Source organism: Ceratosolen solmsi, unplaced genomic scaffold, assembly GCF_000503995.2.
Source record: "Ceratosolen solmsi marchali unplaced genomic scaffold, CerSol_1.0 scaffold7, whole genome shotgun sequence".
NCBI classification, from domain to species: domain Eukaryota; kingdom Metazoa; phylum Arthropoda; class Insecta; order Hymenoptera; family Agaonidae; genus Ceratosolen; species Ceratosolen solmsi.
This window is the reverse complement of record NW_011948413.1, coordinates 14368567-14387440: the sequence shown is the minus strand read 5'-3', so window position 1 is coordinate 14387440 and position 18874 is coordinate 14368567. Positions and strand designations below refer to the sequence as shown.

Genomic DNA, 18874 nt, shown 5'->3' with positions numbered 1-18874 from the left:
ATATTATTTAGGTGATTTAAGAAATAAGCTATACACCTGATATTAAACTATATTATATTTTTAATTTTAATTTTAATTTGTAAACAAGAATTTAAATTTTAGTCGTAAAGTTATCACTTTTACTGCAGTGGTCTCGAGACTCACTAATGTAATGTGAACTTATACCATCGTAGCCCATATCTCGTAAACCAAAATTAAGATACTGGTAGTAGTAAATTTCACTTTTAGTTTCCAAAAAATGTATATTTAATTATTTCATTATCAAAAAGTGTCTTTTATACTTCAAATATATTTTTATTATCTTTTATTTTTTATTTTCATTATACCTCGTATTGAGAGTTTAATAATCAGACGGTTCGTTTTCGTTATTTTTAAATTCTCACATAATTTCAGATTTAATGAAAGACAGAGTATGCACTTTCTTATACAACGTTAAAATAGATTAGAAAGTAATAGAAATTATTAACTAAAAATTGTATTTATTTTATATATTTTTTAAATAGATTTTAAACTTGACAATATTTTATTTTCCGATTCGATATATTTGTAATAAAATAAAAATATATCGTCACAATACCGAATTAATTCAAATTAAAAACTTATATAGAATCTTACACGTTAGTATGTATTTTTCAAATTATAGATAGCACTTTAAATGAAAAAATACATATAAAAATATTGACACTTTGTATCGAGAATATTAGATTTATTGTAAAATTGACTATTTCCTTTCTAGATGTAAATGCGATTATTTTTTCCGTTTGAGAATATCGCTTAGTATTCAGATGATATAAGAAATAAATATTGATTATTATTGTCTCAATTAGGCATTCATTTAAGGATATTATAAAAATGCATAATTCGCAATGCTCATTTATTGCATTGTTTTTAATATTTTTAATAGTGGTAATTGATATTCTATCGCTGATGATATATCATTCATATTACATTACTAGATTAACTGGCAATTTTCATTGGTGATCAAAATAAGAAAAGTGTTTAGCGATCAAAATAAGCAAAAAACATTGTTTATTTTGAAAATAACAAATCTCTCTCTAAGCGATTTTCACTCTAATTCCTATGAATATGACTATCCGATTATCTGAATCATTACGTTTCTTTTGGCACGTACGCATTCAATCCATTAATTGAGGTAAATAAACGATCATATTCTTTTAATAACGATAAAAAGAAAAAAATAATAAATTTTATTTCAAGTTGAGCATTATTTAGTGGTTAGCTTCGTAAATTTGTTTAATTATAATAATTATAAATGTTTGATTTATTAATTGATAAAATTCTTTATATTATAATAGAAATATAATTATTTCACTCCATTTAATACAAATCATATGTATTTTTTGTTTATAAATAGATTAAAATAATTTGAGAATAAAATAATTATATATTACATAGCAACAAGGTTGCTTGTAACCGTTAAAATACAAAGTAAAAAAAAAAAAAAAAAAAAAAAAAAAATGAATTCCCTATATAACTTTTTGATGTATTTTTATCATCGTGTAAGCCTCGTAGAAACACTAAACTATTTTTCATTATCAAAACATTAAAATACAAATAATGATAAAATCGAGCTAAAATTAAAAAAACAATTCATTTTAAATAAATATACACGAGTAAAAGTTTCGTAATTTCTAAATGAATACAAATTCAAATATAAACAGTATGTCACAATATAATATAATTTAATTTAATATATTTTATTTTTTAGCATTATCACTATTTAAAATGTTTACATAATAACTCAATATAGTTATAGAACTTTTATCACGGCTCTATTCTCTACAAATTCCAAACTGAATTAAATGGATTATTTCAATCCAGAAATAAGAAAGAGTACACGCGTAATATCTATTGAGTATATCGAATAATAAAATTTTATCAAATAGATGTCCAATCTTATCAAAGATAATACAACACATTTTTAATTATTTCATAATTTATTTCACCATGAGTCAATTGGATGTTTTATAATTATATATTTTGAAAATTCTAATTCCTCAAAATGATGAATGAGAATATTGAATTTTATTGATTAAATAAACCGCGATGACAATAATGAATTTAGATATTTATATTTTGAGGGTTGTAATTGTAATAAAAATCTATATCGATGAATAATTTTGTTTTCTTTTGCATATGAACGCGAAGACCTCTCTTTAATTTTTATTGAATTCTTTAAACGTCTAAGTAAAATGATAATCGTGTAATTTCACGGCATTCGATAATAACAAAATACACTTATATTCCAATCAATAGAATGATAATATTCGAGAAGAATTTAGTTTTATAAACAGATAAAAAATTATAAGAAAATGTTGAACTTTATTGTTTTTGGAATATTCCAAAATTTTTAATATGCGCATGCTTGGATTTAGCTAGTCGAAATTCTGTATTCGAATGCTGGAGAGAGTGAGTTAGTGAGTGAGTGAGAGGGAGAGAGAGGGAGAGGGAGGGGGAGAGGGAGAGAGAGAGAGAGAGAGAGAGAGAGAGAGAGAGAAGGGATGAGAGTAACCGAGTGGTGGAATACCGCACAATACATTCGAAAGAGCTCATTGATTATTAATGCGCGCAGAGACAAACGAACGGCTTGGCGCCTTATTTTCTGCCAAATCTACAATAAAAAGTGTTTGCTAATGTTATAAATGACTTAGCAAAATTCAGACTAAATTCAGAAATAATCAAGAATCTTTAATATAGAGCGTCAAATAAATTTTCGAATATATGGAAAAACTAGTCGGTTCCTTCAGTGACCTCTTATCTTAGATCAAAATAAAAAAAAACAACAAAAAAAACAATGAAATAGAAGAAAAAACAATAGATACGTTTGTATTTTTTAAATAACGTTGTTTTAAATAACGTAGACTGCGAGATATATATGTTATTTTACGTAAATTATATTGGATAATAAATTTTCGAATGCTAATGGCGTTGTCTACATTATCATTGTTGAGTTAAAATCAAATAATAGATTATAAGGAGTGGAGAAGCTGTTTAATAATGCATAAATAAATGCAAAAATAGAAATAGTAATTAAACAGGGATGATAGAATAGAAACTCCTAAATCTCAATCACAGTAGTTTTCGTCGAATATTTGACGTTAGTGCTGAAAATAGAGAAACTTTTTGAATTCATAATTCGCTTGGCTCCAAAAATCTTTTATAATAGTGGATCTGCTGTATATTCACAGTTTTTCTAACCTAGATATATCGTGACACTTATTTTGAGAACAGAAAATCTCGAGATTAAAAATTCGTTACCAACGTTTTGTAACTGAGATGAAAAAATTTTTTATCACTAATTTTATAAATGTCATATCTTTGTTGCAGAACAGAAGGCACGACTACGTAGAACCCAGCAGCTACTCGTCTGCTATAATAGAAATTTACTCAAATAATAAGTAAATAAAGGCTTTAAAGTTAATCAGAATTATCGAAATTCATAATATTATCAAAAGACTATCGGAATATTCAAGGAAGAGCATATCCAAGCACTTGACGCACGTATAATAGAATAGTCCACTTGCTATTACTAAGTACGTCTGACGGAATTAAAAGTCACTACTTGGTGCGGACATATACTTTCTTTTGCACTGTGTTACGGTCGAATAAATATTTCATCGTCATCGCGAATTACAATACCCAGGCTTTTCTTTATCCGCAATAAAATTTATCGCTTGAATTTTTAATTGGATTCAACAAATTGAAAATGCCTGCTCAATACACGCGGCTTTGACTGACGCGAATCATGTAAATAGAGAAACGAAATGCCGACACGAAATCCTAGAGCAGGAAACACCAAGAATTTGTAGCCAAATATAGACGAGAGTGGTACTTGAGTTGGTGAAGGCTAAAAGTCAGTGTTGGTTTACGATGTTGATTTTCATGCGCAACTCCATTCGAGCACCAAAAATTTGACACCGCGAGATCTTCGGCCTCGAGGATTTAGTACAATGTCGGGGGTGGTGGTAAGGCCGATTTTGCCGAGCGGCGAGGGACGAATTCTCGGTGAAGCTTATGCAGCGAGCGAGTGCGGGCCTAGGCCGTCAATAATAATGATGTACCGCGAATCCCGTGCATAAAAAGTCCCGGACGAAGGGTCGGGTGACGGGTGACGGGTGACGGGTGACGGGTGACGGGGGACGGAGGGGAGGTGGAATAAGACGAGTAAGTTACGAAAGTGCGAAGGAAAGCGAAGCGAGTAGGCGGCATCGGCGCCCTCATTATATTTATAAACAGCAACGTTGCGCGCGTTTTCGTCTGCGGGCGATTCGTGAGCGTCATCATTGCCACCCCTCTCGACTCACCCCTTAACCCTTATCCCGGTGATGGTAGCCTTAATCAAGGACGGCCTTTATTTTTAAGAAACGGAAACGCCGAAGGATTCCACCGTCCTTGCTGCCTCCCTCCCGCCTCCTCGCCCTCTCACTCCTTACGAGCGTCACGAATTGGCGTGCTTCCGAGCTGTATACGTGGGCCTTTCGACCTCTCCTATCGCCTCGTCATCTCTCTCGGCGATCTATCGAGTTTCCCTGCCCGGCTCTCGTTTTATTGCTGTTCGCCTGACTTTTGTTTTCTCCTCGTCTTCCTTGCCATGGCCTCTGCAAGCTCGTGCGTCTACTTTTTTATACGCGTTTCGAGGACCGATTGTGCGTGCGCCACGGGGATGTGAATTTATCGTTTGATCCTTAATCAACGACTATTTCACTAAAGAAGTTTACTAGACGCGACTTTGTCGACTTTAATTATTTATTCGACCGCTTTGGCTCTCTCTCTCTCTCTCTCTCTCTTCGTAATCGATTTTAATTATCCCCATTCTTGAGGCACTCGGCCTTTCTACTGTATTGTATCAAGCATTGACACCGAAGCCTTGGCGAACCTAGAGCAAACGAGTACAATTAAAAAAAATTCAACTCTGACCTCTTGAAGTCTCGAGAATACAATTTCCTCGCGTGCTTATTAGCGTAAATATTAATGATGCGCGCATATGGGACCGACTTGAATTACATAAAAAAATATGTTGAGTGGAAAAAAGAAAATTGTTTAAAAAATGTTTCGTAATCGTTTAGAATTTTTTTTTTTTTTTTTTTTGAGCTCAAAACAACAAATATTTGCGCTTGTTAATCAAACTTTTGAGATTTTTTTTTATAACGCATTTCCGACACGGATTCTCGACATTTGAGCTTAACACAAGAAATCTTATAAAACTTTAATGAACTACAGTTGTACGCAAGCATATTTTGTTTTTGCATTCATACATTAGTTGGAGTTTGCACCATCAGTTATATTTTTACACTACAACAATGAATTAATTTTTACATAATTATTTAAAATATATTTTTATGAAAAAATTTTAACAATAAAGTAACGTGATTTTGTTATAAATTTATTAAAAACATTGTCAATTGCATTAAAATTATGAGGGAATGTAGTTTTCAAAATTATACAAAAGTAATGTTCACAATCGGAAAGCATAATTGATGTTCAAATAGCCAATCTGTAAATTTCAATGTCATTCGATAACTATAATTTTTATATCCTAAATTTATATAAAATATTTAAGAATCCTATAAAATATCAGTAATGCGACCTACTAAGAATATCAAAATATAATTTATACTTTAAATAAAATTATTTCATTCTAATTCCTACTGATTTAATGGTTGCTTTATTTTCATTAAAAAACAAAAACAAAAAACAAAAAACAAAAAACAAACAAACAAACATAAAACAAACAAATAAGCAAGCAAAAAACAAAAGCAAAAACAAAAAATACAAACAAAATATGTAGATGAAAAAAAAGAATTATTTAATCACAAAATAATTATAAATTAATAGTGATTCTTAACGATGTATATTGCATATTTACTATGTAATTATAATTAACCAAATTGAATTTTTAATTAATTTTTGGACGTTAATGTCGTAAACTTAAAATGAATAGTAAAATCTTTTATTTACCTCATATTACTTTTCTATATATTGGCTTCATTATAAATTTCAAGAAATGTACTGCATTTACGAAAATTCCGAGATGTGTGTCAAATATTTTACTGTAATAATATTATATACTTTACATACAATTCTCGTACTAAATATGTATATATATATATATATATATATATATATACTTGTTCGTGTATGCGTACGCGGGTGTGCGTGCGCGCGTGTGTGTGTGTGTGTTTACGAAATAACAAGTAATTTATTTTAATTCACCAAATTTTAAATATAAAAATTAGCTTTTCAACTCGTTACATTATTCTCTGTGATTCAGTTGTCATGAAAATTAAAAATAAAATTTTAGAAACTACGCTTGACTTCTTTCTTTTTGGACTAGATATGAATACAACTTTACCAGTGCTTTCTCGTTCTGTTTTTACACTACCAGAGTAAGACTGTTTTTCTTTCATTGCTGTGGCCAATCACTTTGTTTCTCTATGCTCGCGCGCGAAGTTTTTTTTCTTTCTCTTATTGCAAACATCCACCTCTCTTCAAAACTTTTCTCCTTCTTTCCCCCTTTTCTTTTTTTTTTTGCAGCTAAGATCGCGTTGCTTTTCGATGACGTAAGCCGATGTTCCTGATAAAGCAACATTGGAAATTGGGCGTAACGCTCGATGCAACGAACTGGCACGCATACGCAAACGCATAAACACCCAAAGACAAACCATAAAGTGCACTTTTAAGGGTTGACCCAATTTTCATTAATATATTTGCGTGCAGACAAACTCGTTATTCAAGAATAAATATTATTACATTCGCTATTCACTTTGTTAATTGTAATGTCGCATTTTAAGTAGATATTCGTATTATTATATGTATATTTAGTGTGTTAGATGGGAATTAAGTTTTCTTCATTTGAGTAATCGTAGATCAACACGTTTAACGTTTGAAACATGCTTTCCATTCTTTTTTAGATCATGATAAATCGGTTTTTATGTACGAAGACACACACTGTTTATGTGAAGCTTTTTTTTTCTTTTTTTTTCTTTTTATGAAAAACAAAAAACAAATATATAAGCAAAACAAGTTTTTGCTTTGGAATATTAGTTTAACCTTTTTGTAGTATTTGCATTAACATCCAGATAATATTTTTACATACGTTAAAGAGTTTTTTTTTTTTTTTTTTTTATATGTAAATTATGTCACTACTTGCATAAAGAATTTGTTGCTTTGTCAATTTAGTCAATACTTGCAGGTTATGAGTATTATCTATTTATTGACAGGTCATGAATTAAACTCTGAAATGAAATGAAATGAAAATATCGAGAAAAATAAATTTAATTTAACATAATGTGAACAGATAATATTTATTCATAGAGATCATCTATTCAGTCATCTGTAACATAAAGTTTGTACAATATTGTGTAATGATTTTAGTTACAATAGGTCTACGATAATAATAATTAATACATTAATTATGTCAATTATACATAAATATATAAAAATTATTATCTATTTTGTTTAATATCAACTGTATTAATAAGTATTCGATGACATATATAATTCAATGTTTTCACAAACATAAAAGAAATTATTTATAGCTCAAAATGCATAACGAAGAGAAAAATAATGAATGCACTACATTTTTATACAAATACAGATACAGTAGATTTTTACTCTAATAAAGTTAACTTTATGATTTTGAAGATTGAATATAAAGATCAGGGAATATTTGTTATCAATAATTAACGTATTTTCTATTAAGCGAACATTCGATACCAAAATTTGTGTTATCTGTCAAATTAATCTCAAGACATTTTTTGCGCATATATAAATATATGTGTATATATATTAAATTAATTTATTTTTATGCGTCACGTACTATATTAAAATAATGAATAATCATAGATATAATTTATATAGTAAATTAGAAAAAAAGTAACTTCATTATCTTTGTGTTAAAAGAACTTTTAACAGATAAAACATATTATTATAATAAATGCTGGTCGTATGTTTTCGTCCACCTTCTAAGCACTTAATTAAACATATAATCGAATAAATTAAATAAATTTTGATCGTTTGATAATATTTTTATTTTAATGTATTTTATTATGTAAAACTTCTGGGTCATTTCACTATACAATTGTTGCAATGTAAAATTTCTTTTATATTTAATTTAACGTACTAAGTAATTTAGTTTGCTTTACGAAATGAAAAAAAGAATAATGAGTTTTTTGCGCACGTAGGTATATTTCATTAACGTCATTATTATTTTGTTACTTTATGTGTTGGATATATTTTAGTATATCTACGCTATATTGATAAAACCATGTTTTTATCCAATGAAATTAAAAATATCGACAAAAATAATATAATTATACGATAAACAATTAAAATTCTTAATTGAATTTTAATTCACATGTATGATAAAATACATAGATAATAATACTCTCTATAATTTATTAAAATTTTGTCTAACATAATATTTTACTGGGTGAAGTGGTTTTTCTTCTTTTTTTCTTATTACTTAAATCCATACATACATGCATACGTACGTACGTACACACACACACACACACACACACACATCATCATCATCATCATCATCATCATCATCATATATAGTGTCTAATCAGCTCGCTAAGTATCAGAATAAATTTGTGCTTTTTAGAAAAAAGTGACGAGTTGAAGACTTCATGAAATTCAATATATAATAATAAATATGACTTGTATTTATACAAAAATTAAAATACATTGTATTTTTACACTTGTAAATATTTGTTTATTCATGCTTTATTATAATAAACAAAGTATATAATACAAGAAAAATTAATTATATTGGAATAAGAAAGATAAAACGTTTACATAATATGTTTGTATGGAAATGTTGTTATTGATATTTATAAAATTGTCTGGTAATTAAGTAAAGCGCAATTTACATTATAATGTGCTAAAATATGAAAGTAATCAATTGCGTATGTGAATATTTTTCTTGAAATTGTAAGTGTATTAAAAATGTTGAAGTTTGTGTTCGAATTGAAATAGTTTTAACGCTGAAGTATTTCATCGCTTGACGTTGAAAAATTGCTGCACTTTTCAATCGATCATGAAATTTGTTACACTGCATGTTAATTATTTATTATTCTGTATTTAACAAGACTAGCATTATGTTAATTCAAAAATTTTCGGCTTTTGCACATTTCATCACTATCTTCTAGACACTTCTCGATATGATATTACAAAAAAATAATATACAACGTATGAAATACATGAATCGTCGTTTATAGGTGATCGATCCAAATTTTTTCCCCCTTGCAATGAAAGAATCAAGGATTTTTGTTACAAGACGAACAAACGAAAGCGCGAGCCTTGATGTCGTGCGCAAAAATTGACTTCCCACGGATCAATTAGCAAATTCATCCTCTGTATATTTATCCGACCGCTCGTTAAAATACCACGAGAGATTAATCGAAAGTCGCTGAGTTCGTGTTTAAAATATAAATTCGCCAAAAGTAGTCGGTAAATCGCGACGTCGAGGTAATTTATGGTCGGCTCGAATCATTTCCGCATATCTTACGCGCACAAGTGCACGTCCTTAAAAGCGACAATTAAAGTGGCGAAAGCTCTGCGGGAAAAGCGAATGCCATGGACGAAGGAGAGAAAAAAGGAGCCGTGGCACAGGATTATAAATACAGATATATATGTATAGGAGCTAGATAAAGGCCGAAGGATTATAGCGTTTAATAGCGTTAAACAAGGGTCGGGGGAGGATGATCGGCGGCTCTGTTCGCAGTGTCTCGCGCACAATGCCCGGCCTACATACGCATTGTCGATAAATTCCGCGGGATCGAGATGTGGTTGTGGTGGTGGTGGTGTGGGGGGGGGGGAGTTAGTGAAAGGCCCCTTTCAACCTCGTGACGTTTCCGTTATACGCCGCGACGCCGGAAAGACGTTGCGGTGCGCACAGCCTAGCGGCACCGACGCCACTACGATCAATCCAACGAGGCGACCGACGTCTCCCCCGGACGCGGTTTTTCGCCAAGGTGGAAATGGCCCCGGGTGCTTCTCCCGACGCTTCTCCCGACGCTTTTACCGACGCTTCTCCCGGCGCTTCTCCCGGCGCTTCTCCCGGCGCTTCTCCCAACGCTTCTCCCAACGCTTCGCCCGGCTTTAATGCCTCGACTTTAATTTGGCAAATGTCTCGAGTGTCTCGTGAATTGTGTGCGCCGAGTTCGCGATGTCGGTGAGATAAAAGTGCTTTTTTTATATAATGATCGTCCACATTTTACATTCAAGCCAAATATTCAGTGAATTGGAAAATGTAACGGGATTTAAGGAGGGCACTGAGATGAAGATATTGTTGCGTTAGAAGCTCAGCGTTAGAATAGCGGGGATGAGTAGAATATGGAAGGGTCACGACGCTGACAAATCTCTTGCATTTAAAACTTTGGGAAACATTGAAGATAAATGGAAAGTTTGAGCATTTAACTAATAACAAAATGATGGAACGAATCGTTTAGTACTGTGATCTTTAATAGCCATTTAAATCGTCCTTATATTTAAGCGTTCAAGGCTATTTATCCTAACATTTATTCCATAGTCCTTCTCCATTTGCTAATTTAGTTCAATTTTTAAATTATCCACACTTTTTTTTTTGTAGCTCCTCGCATATTAGATTAAAAAAAAAAAACAACAACAACAACACCAATGCTGTTTCAAAGCACACAACTAATCAATCAATTTTAGTTTCAAATAGCAAATAATTCAGCTTTCAATAGCAATTGCACTCATTATACTTTCAATAATTGTGACTCATGATCATGAAAGTTTCTTTAAATAATTGAAATGCTCGTATGCAAATTCAATTATCGATAATTACATTGAATTTTCAATTACAATATACAAACATAAATTATTTACAATAAATTAATTCTCAAATGGTAAATAAAATGTATATATTACTAAATTAAACGCCTCTATGTTAATTAACTCGTAAGGTATAAAAAAAAAAATAAAATGAAGCTTTTCAATCAATTCCATCGGCTTTTAAATATTCAGTAATATTATGGAGATAATTATCGGTTGTTAGATTACAGTCTAAAAATACTAAAAACCCTCCAAAATGTATTTCATAGACACGTTATGTTATACACACGTACGTGTAATAATCCATTTGTGTATGAATATTTGTTTATATTTGTACAAATGCTTTTAAAATTTAACTTATCAATAGTATTTATGTACTTTATGAATTGTGGTGCCGTATTAATCTAAATGCATATTTAATAATTATAATTAAGATGTTTCACGTTCAAATTAATTGGTGAAGTCGTCATGTATTTCCCAAAACAAAACTTATGTACTTATACACGAGATTAGAGGAAACAGTGTAAAAATATTTCTTTCTTAATAAATCAACAAAATAAAATTCATACAAATATTTATATTCATCTTAATTAGATGTAGAGTAATACATTTTAATATTTTCTGTAAGTAACTAATCTAGAGAAATCTTATAGTTCACTAAAGTTATATTAAAAAAAAAAAAAGTAATTTCTGTTTAAAGTATTTTATTCTAAATAGATATTTTTTATGATTTATTTGTTATAGTTGTAATATATATTTAATTACTATTTCCATTTCAAAAAACAATTTTATTATGTTATTTTTAATAGTATAATGAAATTTTATCGATATAAATGCTTCTTTATTTCTTTTCTTTTTTTTTGTAAAAATCAACATTCAATATTTTTATTAAAAAATACTCCCTAGTTTTAAATACTTCAAAAATATATTAATAATAAACTAAAATATTTAAAAATTTTATATTTTATCGTATATTCTAGTGTTTGCTTTGTATATAAACGTTAAAAACTTTTTAAGTATAAAATTTAATTTAACTAATTAATATAAAATAAAGTTTCTAATGAACATATTAAGAGTAACATATTTTTTTAAATTAACAAATAACATTCCAGAATTAAAAAATTATTTTAATATAAAATAAACGAACATTGCCGTTGAATATAATTTCAAATCAATTACGTAGAATGAAAAATTGTTTGTCTAATATTTGAAATTCTTTAAAAACTTTGAAATGTTAATTGTTGTTTTAAAATTATCATTTTTAACGTCCGTAATTTTAATATATAAATAGATAATAAAATTTTTTGCTTTTATTGTAGATTGAGCATTTATTGAATTATTTGTTTATTTAAATTATTTGTTTAATTATAAATTCCTATGGAAAACGATCAATGAATATTAATTAATTGTACCGTTTGCTATTTATCCAAATTATAATACAACAATTTTTGTATATAATCAATGCTCTCTCTCTCCCTCTCCCCCTCCTCCCCCTCTCTAAATATATATATATATATATATATATATTTATTAATATTTATTTTTTTTAACGAAAAATGTTTTTTCATTTTTCTTTAAAATAATTTCGATATTTGATCTGATTTTAAGTACTTTAAGGTAATATTGCTTATTAAGCATTATTTATTGACTAGTTGTTATACTTTATAGAACCTGTCAACTTCAAATTATTACAGTTGCAAATTAATATAAATCCTATATGAAATAATTAATACAAAGCGTCACTTTCTTTCAAATATTTATTATTATTATTAAGCATTATTGTCAAACTGCAGTTGAATTACATAAAATCTAAACAAGCGTTTAATGAAAATTGTTATATCTGATTTGAAGTTTCGCGCACGAAATCCGAGCAGAATTCAATTGCGTTTTCGATTGTACATATAAATGTGACGATTACTGTGCTGGTCGACTATTCATCAAAACAATGACGTTTGTTTTCAGTTTGCAACTTTGTGGTGCACGAGCGCTGTCTCAAAACGGTCGTTTCTCCCTGCTCGAGCATCTCCGCAAATCTTATTAAGGTAAAATATTGTCGTTCGCCACTGTATCCTAGTGAATATTCTTTTTTTACCATCACTAATTATTTTTAACTTTCGGATTACTAAAGCTGTTTTTAGAAAAGTTTATGCTACTCTATTCAGAGCGTATCAGGGTTCTGTTGTTTACACGGTACAGATTAAAGCTTAGACAAACTTTAGCTTTCAATTGTTTACAGAGTATAAAAATATTGCATAATTTAGATAATGCGGACGTAACTTTGGACGAGTCATTTATTAACTGTCATTAAATTTCTTTTACACTCTTTACTTCTCACTATATTATACGGCATATAAACCATAGAATACTAAGGTTTCATTCATTAGAAAGAAAAAAAAGGGGATTTTTTTATTATAAATAGTATTCATATAAAACGCAATAACTGTACATTTTGCTTTAAAGTTTATATTTGAAAAATTTTCAACAATTATGCATTATTTGTATAATCTATGCTTTAAAATATTTAAAATTATGATAGATTTATTTTTTAATTATATTGTACTACGCATATTCCACTTGAGAATATAGAATAATAATTAATCTCAAAGTTCAAGAATGAAGTAAATTTTGATATTAAAAAAAATACCTACGCAATAATAATAATAATAATAATAATAATAATAATAATATTAATAATAATATTAATAAATTTTAATATAAAACATTTTTAATTAAATTCATTAATTGTAAGATATTATATGAAAGGATTTAATCAGTCATAATTTGTAATTATTATCACGAGAGAATTTTTTCTACAGACTACGTGCAATTGGAATCATTAAAAGAAAATATTAATATGAATGTAGATTCCAAGAAAAATGAAAACAAACATCAGAACCCTTTTCAATTTGAACTATATTTATATGTAATTTATTCGAAATGTGAAATTTAAATAAAAAATACGGATACGTATAAATATATAGGAAAGCAATTTTATTTCTGCAAAAGGATTAAAAAAAACATTAGCCAATTACATAAAATTTTCATCAGTTTAGAAAAAATGTATTCCAATCTCAGTAAAAACGTTCCTGTTTACAGAACCCGGTTGCACATTGTTGGTCTGAACAGGTACATCACAGGAAGAAATTCTGCAACGTTTGTCGAAAACGGCTAGATGACAATCTGTCTGTACATTGCGAAAGTAAGGATCAATTTCAATTTTTGAACAATGTCAATATTTAATTGTGTGTGAAAAATTTAATTCTATAATTTACATACGGCACATAAACAGCATTGTAATCGCATTGATGTGAATTTGCCGAAGGGAACAAGTTGAACATTTATAAAAGAATGTGCGTAATTAATAGTGAATATTGTAGGTTGCAATTAGTATTGTGAAACATAATGTCTCTCTTAATTGAAAATTTTATTATTTAATATTTGTTTTCTTGTATTGACGTTGTTTGTTTTTTACTTTTTTTCTTCAAATACGGTAAAAATATAGTTGTTAAAAGTCATATAATAATAATCATAGATAATTAATGCATACGTTAAACATCGGTCAGATCAAGTTTCGGCAGTAATATCATACTAATAAGTTAATAAGTAACGACAAATTGACTTTACTTGTGAAGAAAAATATACAAAAAAAAACATACACGCAACATTTAACTGTAACCATCTGATCCATTAAAGGGTTATAAAATATTTCGAGTATATTATAAATATGATACCTCTAAATGAGGCTAAAAAGGATTGTACTTAAAATTAATTTGCAGATAAATTTTAAAGGTGCTTGCTATATGTGCCCCAACTTAATACCTTTTCCACAATTAATGAGTCAATGCAATTAAAGAAAAATAAATTTAAGAAATTTATCGATCGTTCTACTACCGATATTAAATAGGATTGCCCATTGCATTCGATGCTTCGTGTATTCTGAAAACTAACGTAAAAGTTGTATTAGCTCGGTTAACCCAATAATGGAACTTTAATGGAAATCATTGGTAGAAAGTAAAAAATTAACGCGACTACGGCTGACTCGAATGCGCAAATAGCCAAAAAAAAAAAAAAAAAAACGTTCTAAGCGATGAAAAAAGGCTCATACGAATTGCGTGCGACGAACCAATGATACCGTAATCGCGAGCGCGGCTGCTATAAGTCGAGTCTGCTAATAAGATAAGCCGTGCCGTACCGTAAGGTAAGCGAGACGGACGATCTAACGCCAAAATTTGCCAACTCGTGTCTGTTGCAAGTATGCGAGTACTTCGTTCACACGGATTGTCAAGACTTCGCGGTGGCGGATTGCAAGGAGAACGCCACGTACCTGCCAGGCAAGGAGTTGTCCTCGATGAAGCACAGCCACCACTGGCGGGAGGGTAACCTGCCCAGCAACTCCAAGTGCGCCCTCTGCAAGAAGACCTGCTTCTCCGCCGAGTATCTCGCCGGTTATCGTTGCGAGTGGTGCGGCATAACGGTTAGTAAGTCCGGGACTCGATTCACCTGCTTGGCCATTATTACTAATTGCCCGCCCGCCCGCCCGCCCACCGTTCGAGAGGAGATCTGGCGAGCTACGAACTCGGGTCAATACGGCTTGCGAGGGTCGCTTTTGTGCTTGAGAGGACATGGTTGCCTGCCGCGCTCTTTCTCCTCATCCTCCGTCCATTCGACAGATCATAATGCAACAACGTCGAGATGTCCTATGATGAGAATTGTAGTTATCTATATGTATCGCTGCCTTATTGGCGAACGGGAGTCGAAGGTGCGAGTGTTTTGTTTTTGTTCTTTTTGTTTTTTGTTTTTTGTTATAAATAGATATAAATGTAAATAGAAATAGAAATTAGCCGAGGTAGAGATATTGCCACCTATTTTCAAGCTTCATTAAATTAAAAGTCATTTCGCTTAATTCCTGTATTTACTTTCGAATGATTAACGAGGAGCAAAACATGGAGAAAATAATACTTGGAATTTCTTGAATTTCACTCGCTAATATCCGATTGTATTAGTTACTATGCAAAATATACAATAATAGAATATGCAATACCGTACAGCTATTTTTAATAACATTTCTTATATTATTTTATTTTTTCATTTTATTCATTCTAACAAGTGTATATAATAATAAAAAAATATAAATAAATAAATAAGAAAAAAAATAATAATAATAAAAAAATCACAAGCTTTTAAAATCACAAGGATTTTTAAGATTAATCTGAATTCACGGCTATTAGTCCTTATTCTGCATAATACGACATATATTTTTAAAATTCGCCTTTTTTGTGTGATATATTTTATGTTTTATCTTTCGTGCTGCTATGTTAATTCATTTGTATTAGAAATTCAAGCTTAACTTTGTACAAGTTAATTCTGGAAGTATCCTTGATTTTTATTACAAACTTATAGAATTTGAAATTTACAATTCAAATGAAAATCTCAAGATCTACAACTCTAGTGTATTAAAATTCACTTATTGAAAGTCCAATGTATTCGAAATTATATTCGTAATATATAGGATTTCATTTGGCTCCTACGAAAGCTGATTCAATTTGTTTTTTTTTTCACATTTGCTTCAATGTTTATCATACGAGAAGAAAATATTTTAACGATACCTTACGACACTTCGGCTTATATATGTGCAATCAATTAAAACTAAGTATAACAATTTTTCATCTCAATTTGTTTCTTCGCCTTATCTTGTAACAACGCGTTTTATTGAATAAAATATTTATTAATCGCATGTTAAATTGTTCAAAACGGGATTCATTGAAAATCTTGTGCATGTGAAATGCGGTCACAAAAAATGTCAGATTTTCGATTTCTCCTTTTTTTCTCGATCAAGCCAATTGTCAAATATGCCATCGCACATACTTAAAAATTCTAATTACACTCTGTCGTTACGATCTATCACGTATAAAAATACGGTAATAAAATTCCGCACAATGAATGTACTAAAGAGAACTTAAGTGCTCACTGGGGTCATTATTCGAGACATCTCTTTTTATGTGTGTAACCCGATTTATTGGTTACTCGTCCATATTTGAAATACTTTGATATCTTTGTTATAATTATTACATTATTAGATCATTATGGCAAATCTTATAACCGAAACAAAGTATATGATAAAACATCGGTATATTTAATGGAATTTTTTTTTTTTTTTTTTTTTACAATCATGAATATTTCATGAGTAATTGATCACTTTGCAATTTTTCCTAATTTTTTCATTAAGGAATATCATGCGTGTAAAATATCGAAACGACCGATCATATGATTATATTCGTGCATTTTAAGTCACTCTTGTTGCAAATTTTAATATTATAAGGTTACTTTAATTTCATAATAGTTATGTTACATATGATTTTCATTACATTTATTTAATGAACATAATGAAAATTCGATGGGAATAATTTAACTGTTCATCATCGATACGAATTTATCACAATAATTTAGAAACAAAAAAAAAAAAAAAAAAAAAAAAAAAACTAAAAAAAAAAAAACAAAAATAAAAAACAAAAAACAAAAAAACAAAAAACAAACAAAAATTTAGAGCTTCCGCACTTGGCTAAATGCAATATTTATAGTAATATGATGTCTCAAAGGCTTGAAGAAAATCTCGAGTTTAACACGATCATTTAAACGATATAAAAGTAGTCGATGAAGTTGATTGTCATTGATTATAATTTTAATGAATTATATAATAAATTAAGATCTCTTATCCGCACGGTGAAACGCGCCATAATCATTCTATGAAATCTCTTTAATGACTTACATCCTTTCTTCGAATGCAATTGTCAAAAATGTTTTGAAAAACGAGCGTAAACGTAGGTAAGAGATTATGTCCGAAGTCGCGTTATCGCTAGCTACTGAAATTTTAAACTGAACAAAACTGAAATTCTAATGTTGGCATAGACCGTCAACTACTGCTTCACGATTATTTCAAATAGGCTCTCCAGATTTCCTCACCTGCTCCAATGTCATGCAACCCGTAGCTTAGTTACACACAGCAAACTAACGAAGAAAGAAAGTTTAATGTTTAAAAAAAAAAAAAAAAAAAAACTGTCACCTGCAATCCACATAGTCCCATGCCGTCTGCTACAAGGAGATCCCCGAGGAGTGCACCTTCGGTATCCTCGAGCCTATCTACCTACCGCCGCACGCAGTCAGCATTCCGAGGACCGAAGTACCTATGGAGGCGATCATCGGGGTGCAGGTTCGGCGAAAAGAAGTCTTAGCGCGTGAGTATTATATCGTCGCCTGCAGTCTCTCTGGCATTTGATCATTCCCAACACGATCGTTTAGTTATATGTTAAAAAATGTTGTTTTTTTTTATTAAATAACATTCGTAAATTATCATTGGCCGTGTGCTATTGAGTATTATTCTTCAGAGCCTTCAGTAATATCGTAAAACGTAAAATTATTATGTTATTTAATAAAAAATTTGATAATCAACGGCTTGCTATTAAAGTTGAACAGAGCTTATATACTTCATTAGCATTCAGATTTCAATTAACAGCTTTCCCTTTTATTTAAATTTATCCGACAGCGTATTCACATGTACAAGATAACAAAGACGAATAATAAAGGCCCAGCTAGTAGCGGTAAAAGACGAAAGGAAAGGAGACTAGTTGGAAGAGAAGGGGGAAGCGACTTTGACTCGACTTGACATCGGTGGCACGGGCCATCTGGTCTTTTGCCTTATAAATGCGAACTAGGCGGTGAACTCACTCGGAGGATCCACTCGCGTGGAAACGCGGCTTTGATTAATGGCCGAGAGGCACCTCTCTCTCTTTTTTATGAATGATTCTTGCCGACCTACGAGCGTTTTAATGCGACGCGAGGAGAAAACCGCGGAGCTACAGTTGCATTGTGCTTGCTTTCCCGAATCTCGTGTGTATAATAAAATATATGAAATGAGCTTTTTTTTTTTTTTTTTTTTTTTTTTTTTTTTTTTTTTGCGGCGATGTGCCGCGATCGGACCATAATGTCAATGCGCTCGATCCCGGCGTGACTTGTTGGTTATTATATAAGATGCCGTAAGACATTGTTATCGGGA

At 30.2% G+C, this 18874-nt stretch overlaps 1 protein-coding gene across 1 annotated transcript in view; it reads left to right on the top strand.

Annotated features, from left to right (window-relative positions):
- The window catches only part of LOC105367522 (diacylglycerol kinase theta), a 53570-nt gene that overhangs the window by 14936 nt on the left and 19760 nt on the right, over nt 1-18874 (top strand). Inside the window, exons 2-5 of the mRNA XM_011506264.1 lie at nt 12787-12866; nt 13921-14023; nt 15078-15298; nt 17900-18056. Coding sequence (XP_011504566.1) covers nt 12787-12866; nt 13921-14023; nt 15078-15298; nt 17900-18056 — 561 coding nt within the window. The remainder of the gene's footprint in view (nt 1-12786; nt 12867-13920; nt 14024-15077; nt 15299-17899; nt 18057-18874) is intronic.